At 44.7% G+C, this 27,425-nt stretch overlaps 1 protein-coding gene across 1 annotated transcript in view; it reads left to right on the top strand.

The window, feature by feature from the left end:
• LOC111153546 (proprotein convertase subtilisin/kexin type 5) overlaps nt 1-27,425 on the top strand; it is a 455,156-nt gene that overhangs the window by 330,196 nt on the left and 97,535 nt on the right. Inside the window, exons 21-22 of the mRNA XM_022512624.1 lie at nt 19,246-19,348; nt 25,610-25,746. Of these exons, the coding sequence (XP_022368332.1) occupies nt 19,246-19,348; nt 25,610-25,746 (240 nt within the window). The remainder of the gene's footprint in view (nt 1-19,245; nt 19,349-25,609; nt 25,747-27,425) is intronic.

The following is a 27,425-nucleotide window of genomic DNA, read 5'->3' on the forward strand; positions in this document are numbered from 1 at the left end:
CCTCCATGCAGAATCCCCAGTCTCCTTCACCCCTCCCGTATCTCAAGCCTAGCACCCCTCACTAACATGCTTTTGTCTACTGGAAGCCTTCTCTCCACAAACTTTTTTTTTTTTTTTTTTAAAGATTTTATTTATTTACTTGAGAGAGAGACAGTGAGAGAGAGCATAAGCGAGAAGGTCAGAGGGAGAAGCAGACTCCCCATGGAGCTGGGAGCCCGATGCGGGACTCGATCCCAGGACTCCGGGATCATGACCTGAGCCAAAGGCAGTTGTCCAACCAACTCAGCCACCCAGGCGTCCCTCTCCACAAACTTTAATAAACTGGCAGGACAATTCTGTGCTGGAAAGACATTTTGCATTAAAAATTGGATTCACAGCAGGCAATCTGCCTGGGGAGCACATGTCTAGGGAAGCAGTCATTTTTAACTAAGAATATTACAAGCCTGGATAGAATAGGGCTTACGTACTTGAAGCTCCAATGTCTGTCCTACTGGAGGCAAGATCACTGTACTGCATGTTGGTAATTAACCTTGTCAACTAAGCTTCAGAACGACTCCAGCCTAATCACACACTCTCTTCCGGCGTTCTACTGCTGTGGGTTCTGGATCGTATTACACTCAACTATGTACAACCTGCATTCCCATTCCCGCTCCTTGCCAGCACCTTCATTTGCTTGTTCTCTTCCACCCCCTTCCCCCATGGCTTATATTAGCTTCTAACCACACTAACTATGCAAAATGTGCCAGTTTATTGCATTTATCATGCACTATCTCCTGTGCTGTAATGTCAGCTCCACCAGAAAGGAAACCTGTGTTTTGCCCAGTATCGTATCTCAAATACATGGAACAGTGCCTGGTGTGTGGTAGGCGCTCAAGAATCATGTTGACTCTAGGACACCTGGGTGGCTCGGTGGGTTGGGCAGCCGACTCCTGATTTCAACTCAGGTCATGATCTCAGAGTCCTGGGATCCAGCCCCACACCAGGCTACCCCCACAGCAGCGTATCTGCTTGGGGATTCCTCCTCCCTCTGCCCCTCCTCCCACTCACACAGTCTCTATAATAAATCTTTTAAAAATAAATACATAACCATGTTGAATGTTCATGAATATATTCCCATGGAGCTATCAGCTACCAGATAACTCCTTCGCATTCCCAACTCCAAACGTGTCCATCTATTAATGCACCAAAATGTTGTGATCACTTTTTCACATGGCAACTAGTGGTCCAGATCGTGGGAAATTATTCTTGATCTCAGAGAACACCTAGCTCCAAGGAGGAGACACATGTGTGCAGAAATACCAGTTGATATGTAGAATAAAAATATGTATAAAGCACTAGAGAGCACAGGAAAAAAAAATTCAGCTGTGTAATAGCATGGAACAAAAGATTCAGAGAAAGCGCATAGTGGAGGCAGCTTTGGGTTGTAAAGGAGTAGAAGTTTTCTGGGAGAACAGAGAAGGGAGTAGAAACAAACAAAAGGGATATTCTAAGTGGGACTGTACATGATGGGTATGGAGAATTAGAAGTTCCGTGGGAATGCTGGAGCCTAGAGATATGCCTCAGTTGTCCCCCATCCCCCAGCCACACTTGAGACAAAGACTCAAGTACAGAGGTTTATTTGGGAGGGGAACAAAAATGCCAAGGGTAGGGGTGTCTGGGTGGCTCAGTGGGTTAAGCCTCTGCCTTCAGCTCAGGTCATGATCTCAGGGACCTGGGATCGAGCCGCGCATTGGGTTCTCTGCTCGGCGGGGAGCCTGCTTCCCCACTCTCTCTGCCTGCCTCTCTGCCTACTTGCAATCTCTGTCAAATGAATAAATCTTTTAAAAAAAAAATGCCAAGGGTAGAGTGAGAAAGTGAGAGCAGAAAGTAACGATAGCCGATGAAAGTTATGTTGTCAAGCCAGCTACCACGGAGGTGACAAGAACTCAGTTCTCAAGGGAAACTCTGGAAAATGGTATGGAGCACAGGCCTCCGTTATCTCACTGGAGGGGCAATGGAGCTGTGGACTCCAATCACCAAATCCCCATCACCAGCTGAGAAAAACTTCTAGGTGTCAGCAACGTGGTTCTTCTGGCCGGCCATGTGGACTCATCAGAGCAGCTTTCTAGGGCACTGGAGAAGGTCTCACACTCTTACAAGCAGGTGCTCTCCCCAGAAGCTGGTTTCTGCACACTAACATGGTAGAGCCCTGCGTGTTGGGCACCAAAAGAGTCTGCTGCAGCTTACAAGGGGAGAAGCAGGAGGCCTGGGTGGCTCAGTTGATTGGGCATCTGCCTTCAGCTCCGGTCATGATCACGGGGTCCTGGGCTCAAGCCCCGCATCAGGCTCCCCACTTGACACAGAGTCTGTTTCTCCCTCTCCCTTTCTCATGCTCTTGCGTTCATGCTCTCTAGTAAATAAAATCTTTTTTTTAAAAATGAGAGCAGCAGGGGAGAGACTAGAAACTGAAGCAAGAGCCAAAATTTGAAGACACTCATTCTTTGGGGCTTTATTCTGTACTGAGGGAGCAGTACTGGAAAATCTGAGGTGGGAGAGTAGTACCAAGTTTGAATTGGTGAAAAATCATTCTGGTTACAGAATGGGGGTGGGATGGGTAGAGCAGATAACGAGCCCAGGAGACCAACATGGAAGAGAAATCCCCCACTTGAGATAGGATTCATGCAGTGGTGCTGGACACAGGGAAGAGAGGACAGAACTCAGATGTTCATAAGACAGAGTGAACAGAAATTGTGAGATTTGATGTAGGGAAGGTTGGAGCAGAGAAGTTCCCTATGCCGGCTCTCCTGAGTGGATGGTTGGAAGCGCTCCCTGAGATGGGGAATAGAGAAGGGATACGGGTACCGGAGTAGGGATACAGGTACCGGAGTAGGGATACGGGTACCGGAGTAGGGATACGGGTACCAGAGTAAGATGCTTCGTCTGGTGGAGCATGTGGAATTAGAGATGCCTGCCAAGTATACATGTACAGAGGCTGGTAGGCCATGGAAACAGGATTATTGAACTCAGGAGATGGAGCTGGACTGTGAAGAGCTTGTCAGGAATTTCCACTTTATGGAAGATATTTGGAAACAGGGAAGCAGAAGACATTTCAGAATAGAGAACTAGCCATTTACCATGGGAGAGGAGTTCATTGAATATTACTACAATATCCTTCTAATAGCAAGTCCTTTCCCCACCTAAAAATGGCATCATCGATGGTGTCTGGGTATGGCTTTGCCATTATTTTTTGCATAATCTCACAATGATGGTCCCTCCCACCCCACCTCAGGATAGTTGGATAGGAATAAGGAATAAGACAAATTGTGTGATTTGGGGTAAGTTGTATAAACGCTATGGTTGGCTTCTTCATTGGGGAAAGGGGACCTCCTAGGTGGAGATCTGCTTGTCTGAAGAAACTTTCAAGGACTTTCCAAACCTTGCTCTTGCTCCTAAACACTAGAAGTTATCAAACTCAAGCCCTTAACTCACTAGGCACTTAGCCTGGTTGGTAGAAGACACTCCCCCTGGAAGGGGGAAGCACTGCCCCCACTAGCATGCACCTTTACCCTGATCATACTACTTCATCCTTTATGAAAGACTTGGTTACCAACTGAAAAACCACCTTTTAGTAAGATCACAAAATCCAAATAAGCAGCTGAAACCACTGAGATATATGCCCCTTGTGACAATTTACCTTCCTTCTGCATGGGTTTTCTGTCTGAGTGTCTACAGATGCATGACTTTTCTGCAAAACAGTCATCCTGGCCACGAACGGGATGGCCCCTCCATAGGAATGCATAGGTGATGACATTTCTTTCACCCTTTTGGCATCTCAACAGGACACTCTATCTGGTAACAATGCGACAAGCTCCCGCTGGTTTATGGCATCTGTGAACGCCTGCACTGTGTTTGAGTCCATCAACTCTCATTACACGGGTGTCAGAGAGGGAGCCCAGCCGCTCGATATGGAGCAGGCCCAAAAAACAGCCACTGTCAAAAGAGTGCCTGTGGCATGTGTATAAACATAAGAGCCATGCCAGGAGTTGCAGTTTCAAAACATCTGCCAGATCGTCACCATCAGTTTCCCTCCCATTCTCAGACCATCAATACTACCATCGTCTCTTCACTCACTCAAGTTCAAGGCCATGGACTGCACTCCGCTTCTTTCACTCATCTCCTACATGCAGTCATCATGTAATCATTAATAGTAATAGTATTGATTCATCATTTATTATAGGTCGGGCAGACCCCGTGCTGTGTGCTTGCAAATGCCTGATCAGATTTGGTTGTCACACCTTCCCGAGATAGGACTGTATTTGTGCCATTTTGCAGCTGTGGAAATGAGGGTCAGAACAGAAACCCCAATCACAGTGCCGGAAAGTGGCAGAGCTGGAATTTGCATCCCGCTCTCTGCCACTCAACTGTACTCCATTCCCTTCCATGGAACATTAAAAGTCTTATGTCCCTTTCTTTGATGAGGCACTTTGAAGATTCTAAAACACTGTCACAAGCCATACTGACCATCCAAACAGGCCAGAGTACAAAACAGGACATGGATTGTCACACTGTTGCAGATGTAGGACTCACAGTTTACCTGACTTGCTCAAACCCATCCTGGTTGAGCCTTGGACTCAGTTTCTGACTTGTTTTGCTATTCCCACAAATATCGTGTTTTTCACTTAGAGCAGCTGTTACTTTCTTTTGAAATGACCAATGTATGAAATTCCCTAGAAGGACAGTTTTGGCCTTATACAGAGACGTTTCTGATGCAGTTCTCCAAGAGCGGAAGAGGCAGTAGTGAGTTCTCCATGCCTCTCCATTTTCACCCAAACACTGGGCAGTCACTAGACTAGAACGTTATTGAGATAATTAAGCCTGATCCCTGGGAGGGAGGGGAAAGGAGGCCGCTAGAGCAGATGTGCTCCAAAGCCCAGCCCTCCCTGAGATCCTGGGACTATGTTCTGTGGGAACCACCGTGTCATGACCATTTTGGTTACTCTAGCTCCAGCCCCTCCCTCTGGCCTACTGAAGCCATCTCCTAGTTGAATTCCCAGCTGTCCCTTCCCATTCATCCAACTTCACTTCACCAGGGTGATCTTCCACCAAATGTGTTCCCATCACCGACTCTCTTCGAAAATGGCCAATGACTCTTTCAGCCAACCACACCCACTTGACACATCTTTGATGTTCCACGACCTATCTCCATCCTCTATCCAAACTCATTTTCCATTTGCTCAAACTCTATTTCTGCTTGTCAATACAATCACTGGCCTAGGTCAGAGACATCATGCTTATTTCCACCTCCACTCCTTTGTTTTACTCTCCTAAAATATTTTCCACTTTCCCCTTGTCCGCCTAACCATATCCACTTTTTTTCAGGCCCAAGTCAATTTTGTTTCAGTACAGAGAACTTTAATGAATTTCGCCCCCCTAAACACAAATCAAGTCTAAGAACAATTTTCTACTCATGTAGCAAAGCCATGGGGACCCCCAAATGAACAAGAAATGGGTGTGTCCTCTGGGAAGACCACAATCAGAACCAGCTGCTCTGTGCAGCCATTAGATTTTGAACACTTGATTCTACATCAGCTTATGTTCCTCGATATGTGAGCTGAATCTGTCAGTCTCATGAAGTGTACATGCAGAGCTCTTCTGACACAGCTTCCAGAAAATAATAAGCAAGCAAGTTAGGGGTTGCATGAGGGAGAGGTCTAGGACTGCCTATTCTGAACTTATCCTGTAGTCCCTCAGACACACACACACACACACACACACACACACACACACACACACATACCACCATCACCACCAATTATTTGGATTTCCAGCATAATGGAATGTACACACGACACCTGAAGTCAGACAGACCTGGAATGAAACCCCATCACCACCACTTTCTGGGGAAAAGGAGTGGAGCAAAACCCCAGTTAGACGGGTAGAGTGTGACCTTGAGAGGTTAGGTCCCAGATCTGCCACAAGAATAATCATTCATCTAGTAACTCATTGCCTCAACTTTTACAACAGAAAAATGAGGCCCACAGTGATCCACAATGCAGCCCATGGGGTTATTATTATAAGGAGAGAGGGCATCTGTGTAAAGCGTTCAAGACAATTTGTAGCATATGGGAGGCACTAAGTGCTAGCTATTTTGATTAGCACTAATTCAGTGACCTTGGCCCAATGAGCTAAATTTTCTGAACCTTAATCTTCTCATCCTTATGAGAACAGTTCTCATCACTATAAGCTGCTCTGAGAATTAAACATGGAAACACCAAGGGCACCTGGGTGGCTCAGTGAGTTAAAGCCTCTGCCTTAGGCTCAGGTCATGATCCCAGGGTCCTGGAATCGAATCCCACATTGGGCTCCCTGTTCCACGGGGAGCCTGCTTCTCCCTCGGCCTCTCTCTGTCTCTCATGAACAAATAAATTCTTTTTAAAAAATGTGGAAGCACCAAGAAACCACCTAGCTTTCCCAAAGAAGATTCCCTTATCTCTGACTTAAGGCCTGGGCTTCTAATCACCCAACACCACAAAGAGATCTTCCTCTTGGCAACTGTATCCTTCCATCATTCATGCTACCGTAGTAAGCGCTTGTTTTCATCCCATAGAAAATGTGGGCCTCTCACAAATTCATCTTTAGAAAATTACAACCTCATTACACTGAAAGATTGCATAAGCAAAAGACCGTTCAAGCTCCCCCAAGCCCACAGGCAGTTCTTCCACAGCCCATCCCTGCCCATCTCTGCAACAGGAGGTCAGCCCTCCCTGGGAAAGGTCTGGGGCCCCAGGCACATCACACCGTGTAAAATCAGGTTAAGAGGAGTATGAGGAACAACGTTGAAAGCAAAAAGGAGTCAAAGCAGGTCAGACAGCCCCTGCGGGAAGTTTGGGAAGGGGAGGAGAGCCTGACTCACCACTTCTGCCTGCACAGATCATGGGAGCTGGGTTGCCAGGGAGTCTCAGGCTTTCTGAGCTCTGGACACTGAACCCTGCCTTGCTGCCTGGCAGCTGCGGACCTGAGCCAAGGGCTGGGCCCTAAGGCCCTAAAAAGGGGGGCCCAGATCTCTGCCTTGACTGCCGGTTCCCTACAAGTGTTGAAGAGCCCCCAACCGCTAGACAGCAACGTAACCAGAGCAGGAAGGTGCTATGGTCCCTTGGGGAGATGCCAAAATTCTGCTCAGGGTGAGCCAGGCAAGAAAGAGTGGAGGTTAGGCCAAAGGGGCAAGACTTCGAACTTACCTTAAATACTGAGGTGTCTGCTTTCCAGCCAATCTGGCTCTTTTCCCAGGGGAGCTGAATTGTTCTGGAGGCTCCTATAGACTTCCTAGAGCTGTTGGTTTCTGGAGGAATGCAAGGGGCTTTTGCAAGGTCCTCCTCTCTTCTCTGTAGCACTTCTGTCTGAGTAGGTTGAGAAGGCAAGTTCTCGGGTCTAAATGGTGGAGGGATGCAGGGCTTAATTCACTGCAAAACCAGGCTCTCTGTGGCATGGCTGGGGTGCAGGAATGCACACTGGGCATCTAAAGGAGATAAGAAGGCATTAAGGTACAAGGTAAGAAAAGAGCACATTGAGTCATAATATTCTGGAATTTTCTAGTAGGGCCAGAACCGTCTCATGATATTAATAATGCTTGGGGTGCCTGGGTGGCTCAGTGGGTTAAGCCTCTGCCTTCGGCTCAGGTCATGATCTCAGGGTCTTGGGATCAAGCCCCACATCTGGCTCTCTGCTCAGCAGGGAGCCTGCTTCCCTCTCTCTCTCTGTCTGCCTCTCTGCCTACTTGTCAAATAAACAAGTAAAATCTTTAAAAATGATAATGCCTAAGAGACGTCTCTTGGGTTTATGTTGAAGTTGTGCAAATTAATTCATAACCAATTCCTGACCACTGTGTTAAAAGCAGAGTAAAGACCAGTTAACATCACAATTTTATGTTATTCCTAAGCAATGTCACCAAAAGGCAAGGAGAGAGACAATCCTGGGCAGAGGAATAGCTGACCTGCCTTTTCTGTCAAATATTGGTTTGGGGTGCCCACAATTTTTTTTTTTTTTTTTACCAAGTTAATAGTTCTAGAACTGCGGACTTGGGGTGGAGAATGAAAGGACAGAGGGTTGCCATTTTCTTGGCTAGAACAGACTGCACTTTGGTCCTAATCGTACAGGACCACACCTGTTGAGTTGTTAAAAGTTAACAAAATGGTTAATCCAATTGGAGTCCATTCTTCTAAGTGACCCCTGAACCGTGGGAGAGAAAGAAAACCTTTTTGAGATATTTTTATATTTATCATGCAGTTCTAAGCCAATCAGGGTAGAAGGCAGGACATTATCACCTGCTCTTAGGCAGGTAAAGAACAGGGAGCTACGAAGTTTGGGGCAGCTGAACTTGCTTTCTAAAGCTGGAGAAAAGCTAAATAAAATTTTCAAAGCCACCCATACACTAAGAAGGGAGTTGAGGCTTGGTGGTCTCTAAAGGTTTTTGTTTTTTTCCCATTCTCTTGTGCTGCTTATCTAGGGGACCTGGTTGTGCTCACAAGAGTAGCAACGGCTAACTTTTCCTGAGCATTTACTGTGGGCTGGTAGCTTTCAAAGCACATTTTCACATATTAGCTAATTTAAATCTTTGGACAATTTTATGACACAGCTGTGATTATTTCCAGTTGAGTGGACGGAGATTAGATTGCTTTGCAAGCTTACAGGACCAGCACGAGGAAGCCCTAAAGATTTACATCTAGGACAGCTGGTTCCAGGTACATGCACTTCACCTGTGTCATGTTTCTCCCCAGAGCAGGCAGAGCACGACCCATAGTCATCTAAGCACATGGGGGAGGGAATGGTGGGAATGGGAGGAATCTTTAAGGGGTGGAGAGGCAGCATTCTATGATAGGGCCCAGGGTGGTTTCAGTCCCAGATTCCATGCTCCGGACAGAACTAAAGTTCTAATGGGATGCAAACCAAGTAGGAGGTTGCTAGGAGGGAAGCACTCTGTCTCCCACACCTGGGGATTTGGGACCTCCTGCCTCACGGCTCCTCCACCCACCCCCTCCCCGCTCACAGAACACACACACTCACAACCAAACAACACTGCCCGTTTTCATTTTCACCTGCTTATGTGCTCCCCTCTCATCGAGGGGAGGAAACTGCATCTTGTCCCAATGCCCCCCTCCCACCCAAGTGAGGAAGCACGGTCCATCCTGGGACACTCACCTAAAGGAGAAGCAGGTAGTCAGTCCAAGCATGGTACCAGCTCTGCAGCGGGGCCAAGAACCCCACGTCCTGCACTTGACTCGGCGTAACTCCGCCAGGAGAAAGCCCCCCTGTGTCCCCATTTCACAGAGGCTCACCTACGTCTCTGACCGAGTCGTACTTCAGCAGCCTGGAAAGGGCGCTGCCAGGGCTCCAGAGGGCAGGAAACGCTGCCTCTCTGGACTCTGGTGCAGGGAGGCTAGCGCCCGAAGGGCTGCTTATAAAGACGAGCTTGCGTGGGTGGTAACTTGCAGCTGAGCGACGTTGAGAGGTCATGGCTCTCCATCCACAGGGTCAGTAACAGTGGTTGCCCCCCGTTGCTATCACCATACGCAGCCAGTACAGTTTTCCAGTCCCTGCAGGGGGTTGAGGTAAGGCACAATTTGGGATCCAAGCAGACCAGGGTTTGAACGATGTTCCGAGAGAGAACATTTTGACACCTAAGTTCCTTATGTGGTCCAAATGGAGCGGACACCCCTCCCCCACCTTATTATTGGAGGCTCATGAGAGAACATTGAGTAGCTGATAATTATCACTAATACTCTGAAATCCACTGTGCTAGGTGCTCAGGTCCATTTTCTCATTTGATCCTCACCACATTCTCTGGGACAGGATCCATGGTACAGGAAGAAGAATGTCAGGGAACTCTGTGACTTAATTAACATCAGACAGCTGGAGGAGGAAGCCCAAATTAAACCCAGAGTGGGGATGATTCCAAAATGTGTGTATTTTCCCAGCCCAGTGCTTCCTACAATGCTGGTACCCAGTGGGCACCTGAAAACTTTGTTTCCTTTTTTTATGTCCACACTTGGGCTTTTTAAAAAAGCAGTTTGGTTACTCTCAATAAAACATATGGCATCCCAAATAATCAAATGCTTACCCAGTCACTAAGGTGCTGAGGGATTCTGGGTGCCACGCTCCATTCAGACCTGTCACTAGGCAAACCAACAGAGTTCCTAGAAGGCAGCCTCCACTGCCTATGTGTGGGCAGCATTCATGATGACCCAATAAAACACTGAATGTCAATTACCAGCTACAGTCAATTACCAGCTAAGGGCAGAGGGAGCCCTAGGTCTCAGAATGCAAATTCCCTGTCTTTCCAGGAGCTTCTCTTTTCTCTTAATTAGAGATTAGGCTGCAATGTTTTAGACCTGCAGGTTGGGAGTGAGGAAAGACTAAGGGAGTGTGGGAGAAGAAACATGAAGCCAGCTCTTCCATCAGCGTGTGGCTACAGTGGTAGAACAGAACGATAATTTAAGGATGTTCCCTCCCCTGGGGTCCTGGCAGAGGGGAAGGGACAGCAGCTATTTTGAAGGGTTTAAGAGCAAGTAATAAATGAGGGCTAGGGAGGCTCTTTTGGTCACCATAGAAGTGAGAGCGGGTGGTAACAAGTCCCATCCTTATGCCTGTGTTTCAGGATTCCCTCTACCACAGGGAACATTTTGAAGGTTTTAAGATCCTTGGGAAGGCCTTTGGGCTTTAACTGATCTGATCTGCATGCTGGGACCCTTGTTTAGTTCAAGCATGTCTGGAATGCCCAGTGGTCCTATAGTCACCTGCCATCCTTCATCGGTTCTAGAGGAGGATGTGAGACAACCCTTTGGGCTCCACAGCACAGTGCTCACGGAAGTGCATGCAAGTGCTCTGTCCACGGCCTGATCTTCCAAGTCATTCGCTTTCTCAGTTAGTGTGCTTCAGTGCCTCTCACCCGAGGGTGACCTCCCTCAGGTTATTAGCAATGTTTTCCAGAAAGTAAACGAGTTTTTCTTTCAAAGGATGGTCACCTAGTTCTGTCACTGTGTATTGAACCCCAAATCCTCTCACTGTGAATGCATCAGATACTGTACAGTTTCCCCCATGAGAGTGGTCCCACAGCAGCCACAAATGGCGGGAGCACTGGGGGATAACATCACACCCAAGGTGTAGGGGGATTGCGTGCACTAGAGAACCTGCAGAAATTCTAGGCTCACTTGCAGGAGTAACGAAGACAGCCCATCAAATAAAGACTGGCAAGACATTTACACACCTCAGATGGGTAATAAATGGACTCTGTCTACCACACCGTGCTCACGGGGAAGTACTCATGATTCTACAGACTGGATGATGGGCTTTATTTTGTTTAATTGCAGTTAATAATCACAATCACGCCATTTGTCCCTCTCGTCTGGTTTTGCAACCAACTGTTCAGTGTTTTAATTTTGTCATCCTTAAGCTAGGATTTGGATGGACTTTTCATAAACATAGAGGCAATGCAAAATTCTCTTAGTGGAGGAACAGATCTACAGGAACCAATCCATCTATACTGGATTTTCATATCAATTGGAGGACCTGAGAGAAGTTGCTATAATTCTGGTTATAAGCTATTTCTGAGGAGACAGTTTATTTTGTTTTTGGACAGCAGTTAAGTAGTACAGAAAATCCCTGTGCAGAGCTCCCACAAACTATTTTATCCACTCCAAAAAAAAACCATCTTTTGGTTTCCTCTTAGGAGCTTCAAACCTAGTGAACAGAACAAACTGCTTGTAAAATCTCAATCCGATAACTAGAATTGCCTCTTAATAAATAGTGACCATTTTATCAGAGGAAATAAATTCGAAGGGCATATTCAATCATTGAGTAAACCTACTTTGTGCACTGTGCCTGCTCCAAGTTCATTTGTTTTCACAGTGAATTCCTTTTTTTTTGGTTTTTGTCCCACAGTAAATTCCTTTTTGATACCCTTACCTCACCAAGTGGTTTAGATGAGGTTTGTGCTCAAGTTCTTTCTTTTTATAAATAGCAAACCTACTTGGAACACCAAAAAGGGAAATGAATCCATACCAGGAAAACACTGCAGAGAAGGCATGGCCTCAGGCTCAGACCCACCTGGGTCACAGCCCAACTCTGTCCCTTACCTCGCTGCATTAATTTATGCAAGATATGGCATCTCTCCGAGCCTCAGTTTCTCATTAATAAAAGGGCTATTATCTGGATTAAACATCCTATAGAATGGCACTCATAATAGGGTAGTTGTCGATGGATGGGAGCCTGTGTGAGCGCTGTATCACCACTGTAGTCAGGTGTGCGGGCCAAGATTTCACTTGGGATGCATTTTTTTTTTTTTTTTTAAGCAGCCCAACTGTGGTCAGGGCCCAAACAATGGTAAACAGAAAAAGGATCAGCTCTTAATTCCTTGCTCCTCAGACAACATGCAGGCTGGAGGAATCCAAACATTTGCAAGCGTGTTGGATCCACAATTTAGGATCCATTCCTTTTTGCAAGAGTGTCAACTCATGGTAGGGCAGGGGCCAGAGTAGCATTTAGAACATCTGCAAAACCATGCAGGTGAACACCAGCACCTGAGAATAAAAGGAAAAAAAAAAAAAGCAATAGGACTAGGAAGGATAAGTTCTGTCCATCAGAAAAGCCTGTGGGGGAGGGAAAGCGGAAGTCACAGTTGAGAGGACAAAATAGAAAAGCAGTGGCCCCCAGACATCTCTGGGCTGTGGAAACAGATCTTTCCTTCTAGCTGCTTAATGTTTATTCTGCATTTGTTTCTCCAAGGGAAAACAAAAAACCAAAAACAAAACAAAACAAGAAAGAAACAACAGTGTTCCATCAACCACATGTCTCCATTTTGATGGGATTTACCCATGTATCCATTGATCGTCATTATCACAAGACATCTCCCAAGATTCGGTTCAACAAACTGTCTCCCCCCAGGTGGTTGGTGCTCTTTGGACTCATCCCCAAAGGGCAGACCATCCTGAGGTTTTTGGTTAAAATTAAGTATTGACCTCGTAAGGAACAAACTCAATGTGCAGACTTATGTGTGTGTGTTGGGGGGGAGAGGAGATATACATAAGAGATAAAATTTACTGTTTTAACCATTATTAGTGTGTAGTTCTGTGCCATTAATTGCACTGACATCATAATGAAACCAACACCACCATTCCTCTGTCTCCAGAACTTTTCCATCTTTCCCAACCGAAACCATGTACCCATTAAGCAACAACTCCATTCTCCCCCTCCCCTTAGCCCCTACCAACCCCCATTCTACGTTCTGTCCCTCTGAATCTGATTACTCCATGCAACTTATATAAACGGAATCATACAACATTTGTTCTTTTGGGACAGGTTTACATCACTTAGCGTAACATTTTCAAGATTCATCCACGCTGCTGCACGTGTCAGAATTTCCTTCCTTTTTAAGGCTGAATAATTGTGTAGACTTATAAGTAAAGCTTCTGTGGTCTCACTTTATGGCCTCATATTTTGAGACTTGCTGTAAAATGTCACACTCAACAAGGCTTTAAAAACTGAATTATTTCATTAGTATATAACTTGAAAGTACTACTGAGTATTTATTATAGCTAGTGAAAAGTAATAAATGCATGGATTTCTTTTCATGAGAACTGTCTTCACACAGCAGTATCTTAAGTTGGAAACTGGGTATTGGCATCCTTGCAAAGAAATAGTGTTACTTGATTAGCGCCTGTGGCTGTAGAGTCACTCAGGAAAGTCACACTCTGTGATTCCGGGCATCTGAGTGAGAAAACAGATACACAGAAGCCTACAGGTAATTCAGTATCCCAAGGTGGCTCACCAAAATCACCAGATCAAAACCACACATGGCTGACTTCTCATCAGATGCTCTTCCCATTTTCTCTTATTAATCACCCTTGCTAAAAAATTGTTCTCCACTAATATCATTATCTACTTCTGTGTTTATTCATTTGTGTGTGTGTGTATGTGTGTGTGTGTGTGTGTATTTGCCCAAATATTACAACATATATGGCCCTAATCCAAAAAGGATATTACAAAGTGCAAAAGAAAGCCTAGCATTTCTGCAGGAGAAATGGAAGTTCTCCTGGTCACGTCTGCCTAAAAATTATTATTATAATGAGTCGTGATCATGTTTGGACTTAGATTTGCAAACACAAACATGTTGTACAATGTTATCAGGAGGAGAAACAAGCACAGCAAGCCACTTACTCGTAAATTTTTCAATGGACGAGTATTAATTCTTAAACTGTGTCTTCAGTTTTTGGGACATCACCTCTTTCCCCATGAGACATCACTTCCTCCATGTCCTTTGAACTATTATAGGATGGGATGAGAAAGGAATGAATTTTTTTTTATCACAGTAGAAAGATAATTTGGACTGAATAATAGATGAAGACACCAGAAGGAAGAGCTTGTAGGATGAAGTGGAGAACAAAATATTGGCCCTTGAAGTCTGTGCTAAAAGTGATTTTTTTCCAAGAATTTTGTATATCACGCCTGTCATAAGCATTTAGTTTCATTGTGCAATGAAGACAGATGACAAGAATTTGCTGCTCCAGCAACCCCCCAAAAAAAAAGAAAGAAAGAAAGAAAAAAAGAGGAAAAAAAAAAAAGGCAACTTCACTATGTCCTTGGAATCTGCCTTTTTTTGGTTTCAAATGTGCAGTGGAAAACTTGGGCCTGGAAGGGCTGGGGCTGGGGACAGTTGTTTATGTAAGTAATTGGACATCTACATAATTATGGAAATCAGGACAAGTCCCTCTATTCTCATCTGTTCCAAAGCCAGGACTTGCTCTAAAGTTAAGAGGCATGCAGGCTTGAGAGAAGTACACAGCTTAGCTGTCCTATGCTGACTCACGTAAGCTTCAAGGTTATGAGGGTTTTCTTTTGTGTCCAAATGGTAGGAGGGGAAAACATGTCTTCAGAATCAGTTCTCAGGGAAGAAAAGTGCTTGGGCAGTTCTTAGGTTAGGGAGAACTTTTGTAGATCAGAGGATGATGGGAGATGTGAAGAAATGATTGAAGACAGACTGGGGGAGAAGCATCCTCAAGAAAGGTCCAGAGCACTAGATGGACAGCTGACAATGGCGAGGAGCTACATACCTTCCACAGAGAGAAAAGACAAGTGAACAGACAAAGGGCTGATATACAAGATCTATAAAGGACTCCTCAAACTCAAAACATACAGAACAGATAATCATGTCAAAAAATGGGCAGAAGGGGCGCCTGGGTGGCTCAGTGGGTTAAAGCCTCTGCCTTCGGCTCAGGTCATGATCCCAGGGTCCTGGGATCGAGCCCCGCATTGGGCTCTCTGCTCAGCGGGGAGCCTGCTTCCTCTCCCTCTCCCTCTGTCTGCCTCTCTGCCTATTTGTGATCTCTGTCTGTCAAAAAAAAAAAAAAAAAAAAAATGGGCAGAAGACATGAACAGACACTTCTCCAAAGAAGACATACAAACTGGCTAGCAGACATATGAAAAAATGTTCATCATCATTATCCATCAGGGAGATTCAAATCAAAACCACATTGAGACACCACCAGTTAGAATGGCCGACAAGACAGGAAACAACAAGTGTTGGAGAGGATGTGGAGAAAGGGGAACCCTCTTACACTGCTGGTGGGAATGCAAGTTGGTGCAGCCACTTTGGAAAACAGTGTGGAGATTCCTTAAGAAATTAAAAATAGAGCTACCCTATGATCCTGCAATTGCACTACTGGGTATTTATCCCAAAGATACAGATGTAGTGAAAAGATGGGCTACCTGTACCCCAATTTCATAACAGTAGTGGCCACAGTCACCAAACCGTGGAAAGAGCCAAGATGTCCTTCAACGGACGAATGGATAAAGAGGATATGGTCCATATATACAATGGAGTATTACACCTCCATCAGAAAGGATGAATACCCAACCTTTATATCAACATGACAGGAATGGAAGAGATTATGCTGAGTGAAATAAGTCAAGTAGAGAGAGTCAATTATCATATGGTTTCACTTACTTGTGGAGCATAAGGAATAACATGGGAGATGGAGAGGAGAAGTGAGTTGGGGGAAATCGGAGTGGGAGACGAACCATGAGAGACTGTGGACTCTGAGAAACAAACTGAGGGTTTTGGAGGGGAGAAGGGTGGAGGGCTGGGTGTGCCTGGGGGTGGGTATTAAGGAGGGCATGTATTGCATGGAGCACTGGGTGTGGTGCATAAACAATGAATCTTGGAACACTGAAAAAAAATAAAATTACAAAAAAAAAATACAAGTGAACAATCACAGGAAAGATAGAGAGGGATTTTGGCATCGAGAAAAAGGATCCTAGAGAATCTCAGTATCTTATCAGCAAATGAGGTAGTGAGGTCACCTTCTGAGAAAGAGTGAGTAGAACTTGGGTCTTGGAAGTTTTGGCCTAGCCCCGGTAAGAAATGCAAGGGGCTACTGGACAGATGAATGGAAGGGTGATCAAGCAGGTAAGCTAGAGTCATAGGGGTCATTAGAAGGGTGTTCTGGAGCGGTTATTTGAGATCTCAGAGACAGGGTGATTTCAAGTGACGATTGTATCTAAGGTGGCACTTTTTGAATGCCAATCAAGGCCGGTCCAGCTGAGCAGATCAAGTACAAAGCCAAGGTATCAGTGCCACCTACTGGCTTATGGAAGCCAATGAGGAGGCAAATGAGAGATCTAGAGAATTCTAAATTTTCACAGTACTATCTGAATAACACTCGCTTGACCTAGCCATGTATCCTCTGTAATTAGAAAGGATGCTTTGGGCATGGATATGGAATAACTCCCAGAACCATCTAAATAGCATTTGATTTAGCAGAGCAAGGTGCATTTAGCTTGAACTCCTACCCTAGCAGTGGATCTAAGACACCATGGAGATTAAGATGGACAGATATCAGGAATTAGGAAAACCAATCACTGTGATGCCGAGGCAAAGTAACAGCCTTTGCCTCTAGGTCTAGCAGAGTCCAGTGTATGCCTTGCTCTTCTGTTCCAATCTAGACTGTCCAAGGAAGTCAAAAAGTCTCCTGGCTAGCATTTGAATTATAACTATCTCTTTACAAATCATTCTCCTCAAAAATCTTTGAGAACCCAAGAGCAGGTTCTTTTCATTTTGTGTATCTCTAAATTTCACCTAATACCTAGCACCTAGATGTTCAAAGAATATCCACAGAATGAATGAATGAATGAATGAAGAATCTATGATCCTACATTTCTCTAGAATACACTTTCTTTGGCTTTAGAAGCCTCTGGGAAACCCATCCCTCATTGCTGTTCCATTCGGGGCACACTTTTGAAAGATGTGTAGCTACCATGCAACTCCATAAACACAAATGACTAGCATTGGCAAGGTAGGCAAGACCTACTTTTTCCTGGCAGGTCTGTCCTAGATCCTCTGCTCACTTTCTTGCTAGTGTCTGGACTGATAATTACTGCTCAGTTGGTTGTGGCAAAGGTCACACTGTGCCAAAAGTAAAAGAGATTATAGCAAGGGCAGTAATTAAGAAGTGGAATGGGGAACCTGAATAAATAAAAGGCTGCATAAATATGCTGCCTCATTGAGTGAGACAGTCTCAACTTGAAATCACCCACTCCTACAAGACAGAAGTCCCAGCTTTTTTTTTGCTTTGGAAACCAAGCTTTCTTCCTGATGGCCAAGAATGCAACTAGTCCATTCTAATACCTCTGTGTGAATTAGTAAAAGGCATCTCCTGCAGAGGCAGAGGCAGCAAACACCAGAGTGCATGGCTTGATGAGATGAACTTGGGCTGGATGTCTGCCCACTTGACCCTGGGGCAGTCACCTTGTGCAGTGAACGAACTGCATGTTTACAGTCTTTGCCCCCATTGGGGATGCACTGTTTCGGGCTTCTGGCTCCTGGGAGTCACTCCTGAGCTAAGAACCATGGTTCCATCCTAAAAGTTATATATCAAATTCCTTGGCAACAACTGGAAGACAAAGAAGAGCAGAGTCTAAGATGGGAAGGGTGTGCTGATGTTAGATAATTGCACTGCTCTGTGTATGTCCTTTCCCCTTTAGTTAACAAAACTAATAGACTACCTCTACATCAAAAGACAAACCCTACCTACTCTTCATTTTCATTTTTGTGGTCTGGTGCAACAGAAAGAATTATGTACGTAATTATGTACTTCTCCCAACTACAGTAGTTCAGTAAAGCTATGGGACAATACAGAGGGGTGGACTTTCCTCCATTTCTCACCAGTCAAGTCTGTGTTTCCAGGGCTTCAAAGCAAATACAAAAAATCAGGCAGCAAACCTCAAGGTTTCAGTAAGACGACTTGGTTAAACCATGCATGAGTAACTGGTACCTCACTATTCTGGCTGAAGCCCAGGTCAACAATGTTCAGACATATTTACAGGGGGTGGGGTGATTCTGCTGAAATCTGAAACTATATTTTCTGAGCATGGTCAATTTCTAAACAATATCAAGTAGTTCTTTGGATCAGACTGAATAAATTTGTCGATTTCTTTTAGGACAACGGGAGGGGAGGACGTGCGTAGCGTTGAGTAGAGGACTGAATTCAATGAGTAGAGACCCATCATTGGTTTTTCACTAGGTTATCACCTCCAAAGAGGTTAGCCTGTCTCCACCATCTTTACTAGGACAGTAATTTCTTAAATGGTCATAAGGAGTTTGTAAGGTTGGACTTGCTTCTGTGGAAAGGCCTCCTATGTGTTTTTCCTTGGGAGAGATAAACTTTCCAATTAAATGAAGACTTCTCTGGCTATCTCTTCACTGTTACTCTTGTAGGGTGAGATGTAGCTCACATCTGTCAAATGTTAGCCAAGCCTCAACTCCCCTTCTTAACCAGTAATTGCAATACCCCCAGAATGGCAGGTGGGTCCTGCTCGTTGCTTGACTTGAACCAAGGCTGTAAGTGGGGTCTCTGGAGTCCAGGAACCTTCAGCCTTTAACAGAAAGGTCAGAAGGGGATCAGTAAAGGGGTCCTGTGAGAAGCCCCCCTTGGCTTCTCTCTACTCATAAAATATGTAACACATGCTGACTAGATCCAAAATTATGTCATTGCCTCATAATTTTTTGAGGTTCCAACTTCCAAGGCCCTTGGGAGAGGAGCAGTTGTTATTGTAAGGTCAGGATTTAGGAGCGGCAACTGAAGCCATTCAAGGTCTCCTTGCCGCGTTGTTTCCATTGCTTTTAGGCAGCCACAGAGAGATCTGGCTGCTCTCAGACTGACAGCCCAGGCAGCACTGCCATGTAGGAATGTGGTAAACAATTGGATTTTTTTCCTCTAGGAGAATACATTGATGAGCATGGCCACTGCCAAGTCTGTGAAGCCTCGTGTGCCAAGTGCTGGGGGCCAACTCGGGAAGAGTGCACTGACTGCCCCATCACAAGGTGAGTGGCCTCCCAGTATCTTCTGTGGTTGGGAGCCCATGGGTGGCAGGATGGGGAGAGGAGGTGTTTACCACCTTAAAGTCACCCCCTTGGGTCTACAGGAAAAAGAACCAAACTCCTTCCCATGACACAAAAACCCTCCATGGTCTGGCCATAGAGCCAGCTCTTCTTCCCATGATGCCCTGCACCCTGTGCAAGAAACAGTTACCTGGACACTAGAGGGGCTTTCCCATCAACGAAAATGGTGTCTTTGATGGCTGCAATTGCATCCCCTTCTGCACACCCATCGTCTCCATCTGCTGATCAAACAGCTCCTCATATTTCTAGAGTCAGTTCAAGGATGAACTGTTCCATGAAGGCATTTTGACCACTTCCCAGAATTAACCTTCTCCTCTCCATGTTCCTCTGGGCTCTGTATAAACTTCCATGAGCACCTGTGACGTTTTAAGACATTAATTTACAAATCTCTATCTCTCTATAGAGGGGCTGTATTTTGAGAAGCCCCGTAAAATACTCATCTTTGTATCTCCATTACCTATCACAGGGCAAGGAAAATAGTAGGCACTCAATTAATGTTCGGTAGCTGAATGAATGGGGAAATAACAAGCATCTGAACGGAATGAGAATCTGCTAATACACTGGGAATTTCTAGCATAGAGCGTTGGAAGCCTGTTGCGTTTTTAGTCAATATTCCTCTAATTGGAGCCCTTAATACTTGCTGGCTGACTGAGTGTTTGAATGCGTAGCCCCATCACTGCTCTACTAAGTGTGTAGGAAGCAGGCTCTCTCCAGATCAGTATGATGAGTCTGCTTTGGCAGCAGATAAATCCCCAGGATGGACATTCCCTCTGCTTCGTACAACAGTCATTTCACCTAATTCTTCCTCAAGACTATAATCCCCTGAGCAGGAACTGTGGTTGTATTTGTGTCCCTAGTCCCCCCCAGTGATCAACACACAGTAATGATTCAAGAAATAATAAAGTGTATAATCAATATCATGGGCTTGACTGTCCAGATAGCTTCCTCAGAAAGAGAAAAAAGGAAGGGGGAGATGGAGGGAGGCTGGGAGAAAAACACCAAAGAAGTCTTAAGAATTGTCAATGCTCACTGTGGCAACATTTTCCAAGTGTCTCTTTTAGATATCTATGCCTCTACATATTGGATTTGCTTTCAAGCAGCTTCAGGACACACTCTTGGGTACAGACATCATTCTGAATATGGGTCCTGCTTCTCCTAACTCCTCACCATATCAACAGTCAAGCCCCACTGCATGTTTGGACATCTTTGAACTAAAGGAACTTGCTAGCATTTGTTTACTATGGCTATTACCATCCTCCAGTGTATACCGCAGAAGTCAGGATTGTCCCAGGATCATCAAAAGTCAGAAAACAACAACAACAACAACAACTCTACTACCATAAATAACCATGAAAAGAACTGAAGCCCATTGGTACATTAAGATCAGAGATACAGTTCCTGGGACATTGGGGTAGCACAACTGGCATAAGCGGCCCATGATTTAGCTTTAAAAGAAAGAAAAGCATGCTCATGGATCTTGAACTCATATGTTCTCCTACAGAAATCTTGTTTCCCAGGAAGAGTTTTCTTCTCATCTCCCGGAGCACTCCATTTCGCTCATCTCTCTTCCTTGATAAAAATTACTTGCAAATATGTCCAAGAGAGGGCATCGTATCATAGCAATGAACTACCTGACTTTTTTTAATCTGCATTTTGCTAGAACAGGGTTGAGAAGATGAGGAGATAAAAACTATTTGGAAAGATGTTGATGTTGACTGAGTTGTTCTTAAAAGACAAAAAGTATTTTTCTTAAGTATCTTCCAAAGCATTTTCTTGAGTGGAATCAGATCCCTTCAAGATGGTCTTGAGCACCTGCTCTATGTCCAGCTCTGAGTTAGGTCCATGAATTCTCACAGGTAGTTCAGGAGGTCAAAGTCAAGAGTTGGTGAAGTGCTCAGGGACCAGCTTTAACACTCTAGACCTGAAGCAAAAGCTGCAACCCTGGGGGGTGGGGAGGGGGAGGCTAGCTTGATAGAAAGTAGGGCTGTAGGGGACACGGCCACTCCAGAACCATGGAAGGAGGAAGCAGAGTTACAGCTCCAGGGGGGGAATAAATACCCCCAATCTCTCTCTCCTCCCACCCATAGATCTGTTGGTGATTTCTCTTGTCTAGAATTAAGTGGAGGCCAATGGGAAACACCACTTACAAATAGGAGGAGTGAGCCTGGGGAGGTAGGGTCTAGTTGGCACACTTCCAGGACATGGCAGGACAAATAATGACAAAAAATGGATCTGAGGCAAGGGTAAAGAGAGAAACAAAATACCCAGGACAGTTGGTCTGTCCGAGTTTCTTCCTGGTCTTAAGCTTTTAGATATCTCTAGTCCTGGCAGAAAAAAATCATCCCTAAAGATGTTTGTTGTTTTCTTTTTTTTAAAGATTTTTTATTTACTTATTTGAGAGAGAAAGAGAAGACATGAGCAGGAGGGAGGAGCAGGAGGGAGGAGCAGAGGGACTACGAGAAGCAGACTCCCCACTGAGCAGGGCGCCTGAGGCAGGACCCTGAGATTGTGACCTGAGCTGAAGACAGATGCCCAAATGAGCCACCCAGGCACCCCCAAAGGAGTTTTTATCTAGGAAAGAAGTATTCATATTTAAGTTATAGGCTTGCTTCAAAATGATATGGGAGGGAAGTAAACCGATGGGGATATAAATAAGATTGGCCATGCAGTGAAACTGTTGCAGCTGAGAGATGAATACAGAGGAAAGGGTACTTTTATGTCTTGTATATGTGTTTATTTTATATATATTTAAATTTTTTCCTTAGTAAAGTTTTTAAAAATAACATAACCCCAAACTTGTTTTACAGAAAACCAAACTTTAGGAAGCCCTCTCTCTGTATTCTAGTTCTCTCTTTACATTTCCATTAATTCTTGGGTTTAGCTCCTTAGAGAGGATTGAAAACTTGGAGGCAGAAAGAGCCTCCTTTGGCACTGCTATCTAACATGTAGAGCCCTCAGTGCTATGGCCTTCATGGGCCTCCTGGTCTTCCTGGCCCAAGCTGGCTTTTCAACCCAGTTCTGAAGGAGTCATAGAGTCAATGAACCAATTAAAAACATTAAAAGTTCCCTCTGTTCTTACCCAACCTCAAATGCTTTATTTGATCTGTTTCAATGAATTCGGCAGGGGTGGGGGGCGCAGAGAGACTTTTTGCCAGATTTCATTTTGCTTTAACATTATCTCCCTCTCCCTCTGCCCCTCGCCCCTGTTCGCTCTCTCTCCCTCTCTCTCTCTCAAGTAATAAAAATAAAATCTTACAATATAAGAAAAAAAAATTAAAGTACCAAGAAAGTACATTAAATGCCCTTGTGATGACGTACTTGGGCCAAACCAACAATCAGCAGAGGATCCACTAACCCTGATTTACCGTCTTATCTCTCCTAGTTTGTATCACACACACACACACACACACACACACACACACACACACACACCCCGGATGTCGGAAAATGTAGTGCCAATATGGAGAACATGACCTCTGCCCAGCTCACTAATACTCGGTTCTGCCGACTTCTTCCTTTCCATAAGCCCTGTTGGACCTGGAATGGTTCGCTGATTATGAAAAGGCTAAAAGGACACATGAGTTGGGGAAGAAATGCCTTCCCTGCAGAGATTAGCTTGCCCAGTTTTCTCAGACATCCAGAGTGGGGGACGGGCGGTCCTAGAAAGGACCTGAGTTGGCTTTACAAGAAATTGTCTTCAGCCCCACGGAGCCCAGAGCAAGGTTATCTGTTCTCCACTAGGGAAAATTTTTTAGTGTCAGTGGAAATCTGACCCACCTGAGCTGGTTCTTTTCTCAAGTTCCTTAGCAGTTTTCCTTGAGGGGGATGGGCGTGCAGGAGATGGTGTAATTCAGTGCCTTTACCTAAACACGACTGTTTTCCTTCTCTGTTTTGATCTCTAGAAAGAATCACATTCTTACAAAAAACTGTACTTCACCTTCGCTTTCCTTAGAGTAGATATGAAGGGAGGTGGTTTAAAGCTTGGTACTTTCTTAAAATTAAGCACTCAAGTCAGAAAGGCTGCCCCATGCATATATTAACATGAAAGTATTACACCCTCGGCTTCACCCCCAAGTCTGCTGCCCCCACTTTCTGGATGCTTCTAAATGGTTCCCCTCATTGAGAGTATTAGATCACTCCTCCCAAGAGAAATTATTTCCCCCTAAATAAGTTCATCAGCTCTTTTGATAAAAGGCAAAAATGATGACATACTTTTCATTCCCTTTGCAACTGAATTTAGAAGGAAAAAAAAAAAAAAGAACCCTCACTAATAAACATTCCCATTCTCCCTTCTGCAGAGTATCTAGCAGCTTCCTTGTTTAAAAACCTCAGAAAGCTCTTACACAGTTTTTCTTAAAGGGAGGTTTTGGGTTTTTAACTAGTCACATCCAAATGATTCCTTAAAAAATCTAGCTCAGATGCCAGAGCTGGGGTTGGGCTGGGATATTCCCAGTCGGCATTAGTGCCATCAACTGAAGTCTGGGCTGGGAGCGCAGCCTTCTCATCAGACACCATGGCACAGGGGATCTGTTTTGACACAGACAACCAGATGTGCATACGTGTCTGCTCAGGGCTGGGACTCCATGCCCTGCAGTGGGCCACAGGCCTTGTTCACTCCAGCAGTGCTCAGTATGGTGACCAGAAACCAAAGGGCAGAGAATGCAAGAACGAGGTGGCTGTCTGTCTTATGATGTTGGTGTTAATCCCACTGTTGCCAACAGATGCAAGTGACACAGACTTTCAGGGTGTGGAGACGAGATGGAAGATGTCAAGCAACACCCTACTCAGGTTGCCTTGCTCCCCTGCCAACCTCCACAACCCTGTGACTGAAATGGCCCATCCCCGGCTCAGGGCTGGCTCTAGCTGTGGAAACAGTGGGATTTAGACACACCAGTGCACCCCAGGCCTATGCCTGCCCTTCAATGGGAGGTCCGGCATGGTGGGGGGAGAGAGGCAGCAGAGGGAGAAAGGAGCCCTACCTTTGCTGACAGGCCCTCCACTCTCTCCGGTGAGGATGCCAATGTTATACCAACGGGGATAAGTGTGTGCTGCATGGTGAGTTAACCTCACAACTGAGGCAGTAACTACTGCTGTGAAGAAACTTGAACTGATCCAATTGGACACCACCTGTGTTAACTTAGGACTCACTTAGTAAATTCCACAGTCATCCATACTACCAGTGAGCAGAAGGCAGAACAGCAGCTCTCAAACTGTGTTCCCTAGACCAGCAGCATGAGCATCGCCCAGGAACTTAACAAATACAAATTCTCAGCTCTCTCCCCCAAAGACTTACTGATTTAGAAACTCCGGGGGCGAGCCCCGCGGCTCACTTCGTCAATCCGCATTACCTATCTGACTCTTGCCCTTGCTAAACATTTCGTATTTTTCTGAGCAAAATTTTTGGATACAATTTACTTCATCCTGTTTGCTCTTGGGATTACTTTGCGAAGGAAGAAAAGAAGCAAAACTATGAAAATATCAACAGTGACATTATGATATGTATTTTATGTGTATAAAATCAAAGGTTTTAGAAGCCCCCATTCTAACTCATTCGTGGTGCTCATGTAGGTGTTTGCAAACAAGATGAAAAAAAAAAGCTGGTACATTAGGCATCAGGAAGCCCTTGCAAAAATGGTGCGCAAAATCAGAGTTTATCGATTACTTTGCCTTGTGCATAGATCAAGTTTATAAGTAGCACGTAAGCTACGGGACCATGCTTCATTCTACCCCTTTGAGAGCCCTTGATGTTGGCATTTCCCTTATAAAGTGTGCACATGCTGATAACTAAAGGAAGAGTATTTTCTCCAAGGCCTCTGGATGCAGAGGCCCATTTAGTGTCTTGAAATTTTAAAGACCTCCATGTGACTATTGACTGTGTTTGGCTGGGGCCCGCAGTATGGGTTTAATCCCTGCAGGCACCGGTTAGCTTATTTGGAACCAGACTCAGGACTGCAAACTGAGCCAGTTTCTGGCATGCCTGCTGTTGGGTCCAAACCTTGGGCCAAGGATGGGTACGTGACTAATATTCCCCATGTTCTAAGATGATCAATCCCAGGCATCCCCCTTGTTTCTGGAACAATGAAACCAAGTCTGTGAAGTGAAACATGAACACCACATGTTCTCATACTTAGAGCCGTTCCAGAAAGTCACCCTTACAAACTCTGAAATCTGCTCTTCCTCTAGGACTTTTGACAATGGCCGCTGCGTTTTCAAATGTCCCTCAGGGAAATTTGAATTTCAGAACCAATGTCATCTATGCCACCACACCTGCCAAGAATGCCAAGGAAATGAGCCTTCCAACTGTACTTCCTGTGGAGTAGGTGAGAAGTCTGGCTGCTCTCTTCTTCCTTTCTTTAAACCTGTTCTCCCCATGGTTTGACTCAGAAGCTTCCACTCTGGGGACAAGGGATTGATCTCAGAAAGCTATTCGCTGGGGAGTGCATACAACCTTGAAGTTTCTTGTCAGGAAACGAATTCACATTATCGTAGACACAGACTCACTGTCCCTAAGGAGATGAGAGAGAAGCTAAGACTTGTCTTTCCGGAGAAGGAGAAAGGTCATTCAGACATGATGTCAGACATGAGACCGTCAGGAAAGCTAAGATTTGTTGCGGTGAAAGTGAAAAGTGAGGATGTTAAGGGAGACACATTCAGTCTTCAAGAGAAATATTGAAATAGAGGCTGTGTCAAGGTCTCCTCAGCCCTGAGCTATTTTACTGAGAAGTTGTCAGAGCCCTACTGTAGGAACAAAGGAATTTTTTCAACAAAAATATTGTTTTGTCTCAGCTTTAACAGTTCAAGTTTCTGCTGTCATTGGATTATATTTCATGATATCAAAGGTCCTCTGCAGTTTGACCCTTGACTCCTTTCCAACTTCCCCTCATATGTCTGTCCCCCACTTTTACCTCATGTGGGCCAGATTTGTATTTTATTTGACCTTTTAACATTTCAGCCAAATTTAAAAATTGGGAAATTTCAAAGAAAACCTTAGTTTGTTTTGTTTTATTTGGTTTTGTTTTGGTTTGTTTTCTCTGAAAACTTGGAGCATAACACTGGGCACCACTTGGCCTACATTCCCCAAATGACTGACAGGAGATCAGAGGAGACTGCTCTCCCCACCACTCCCTATTGTCTCACTGATCCCAAGGCCATCAGTTACCACCACCATCATGCTCACATGTTGTTTTTTTCCTGGTGGAAGATAACTATTTATCTTTATTAATATAACCAAGAAAAATGAAGACTGAATTGGGAGTATCATGCATTTGTAGGAAAATGGGAGATAACACATTTCTTTGTGTAAACTAAAATTGTTTGTGTTTGTCATGTAAACAAGGTAGGTCTATGTCAAATTTTCTCTCTGGTCTGCTCCTTCTGTTTCCTTCCTCATCTATAAGATGGTGATAATGGTTTTCTACTTTTAAGATTATGAAAATAAAATGAGGTTAAATGAGATAAAATAACAAAGCACTTAAACAGGGCTGGGCATATATGAAGTACTCAATAAATACTAAATACTACCCTTACTATCACCACTACTACCACCACTGTTATTGTTTATACCTACTTACTCCTGTGGGCATGCTAATTTCCCTAGCTGTTCAAAGACTTCACTGGAGATTTTCCTCACTTGTTATCTGCCTAACCTCTATTTATTTTGTAGGTTTCAACATCATTTCCTCAATGAAGGATGTCCCAATTTCCTTGTCCGGATGGGACCTTTCTATATGTGCATCCTTGGAGCTTCTGCTTACCCCTTTACAGGCATCCTCAATCTCTATAGCTATCTTGTCCATAAGACTCTATGTCCTATAAAAGCAGTGAATGGTTTCTACCTGAGCACTAGCTTTGAGCACTGGGACAGCACGCAGCATGCACAGTATAACTGAATAAATGAATGGTTCAGTAGCAGGTCAGTACCAACAACCAGGGTAGAACTGGGTTCTAGTTCTAGTTCTAGTTCTAGTTCTAGTTCTAGTTCTAGTTCTAGTTCTAGTTC

This window comes from Enhydra lutris, unplaced genomic scaffold (genome assembly GCF_002288905.1).
Source record: "Enhydra lutris kenyoni isolate GAN:26980312 unplaced genomic scaffold, ASM228890v2 scaffoldscaffold33, whole genome shotgun sequence".
NCBI classification, from domain to species: Eukaryota; Metazoa; Chordata; class Mammalia; order Carnivora; family Mustelidae; genus Enhydra; species Enhydra lutris.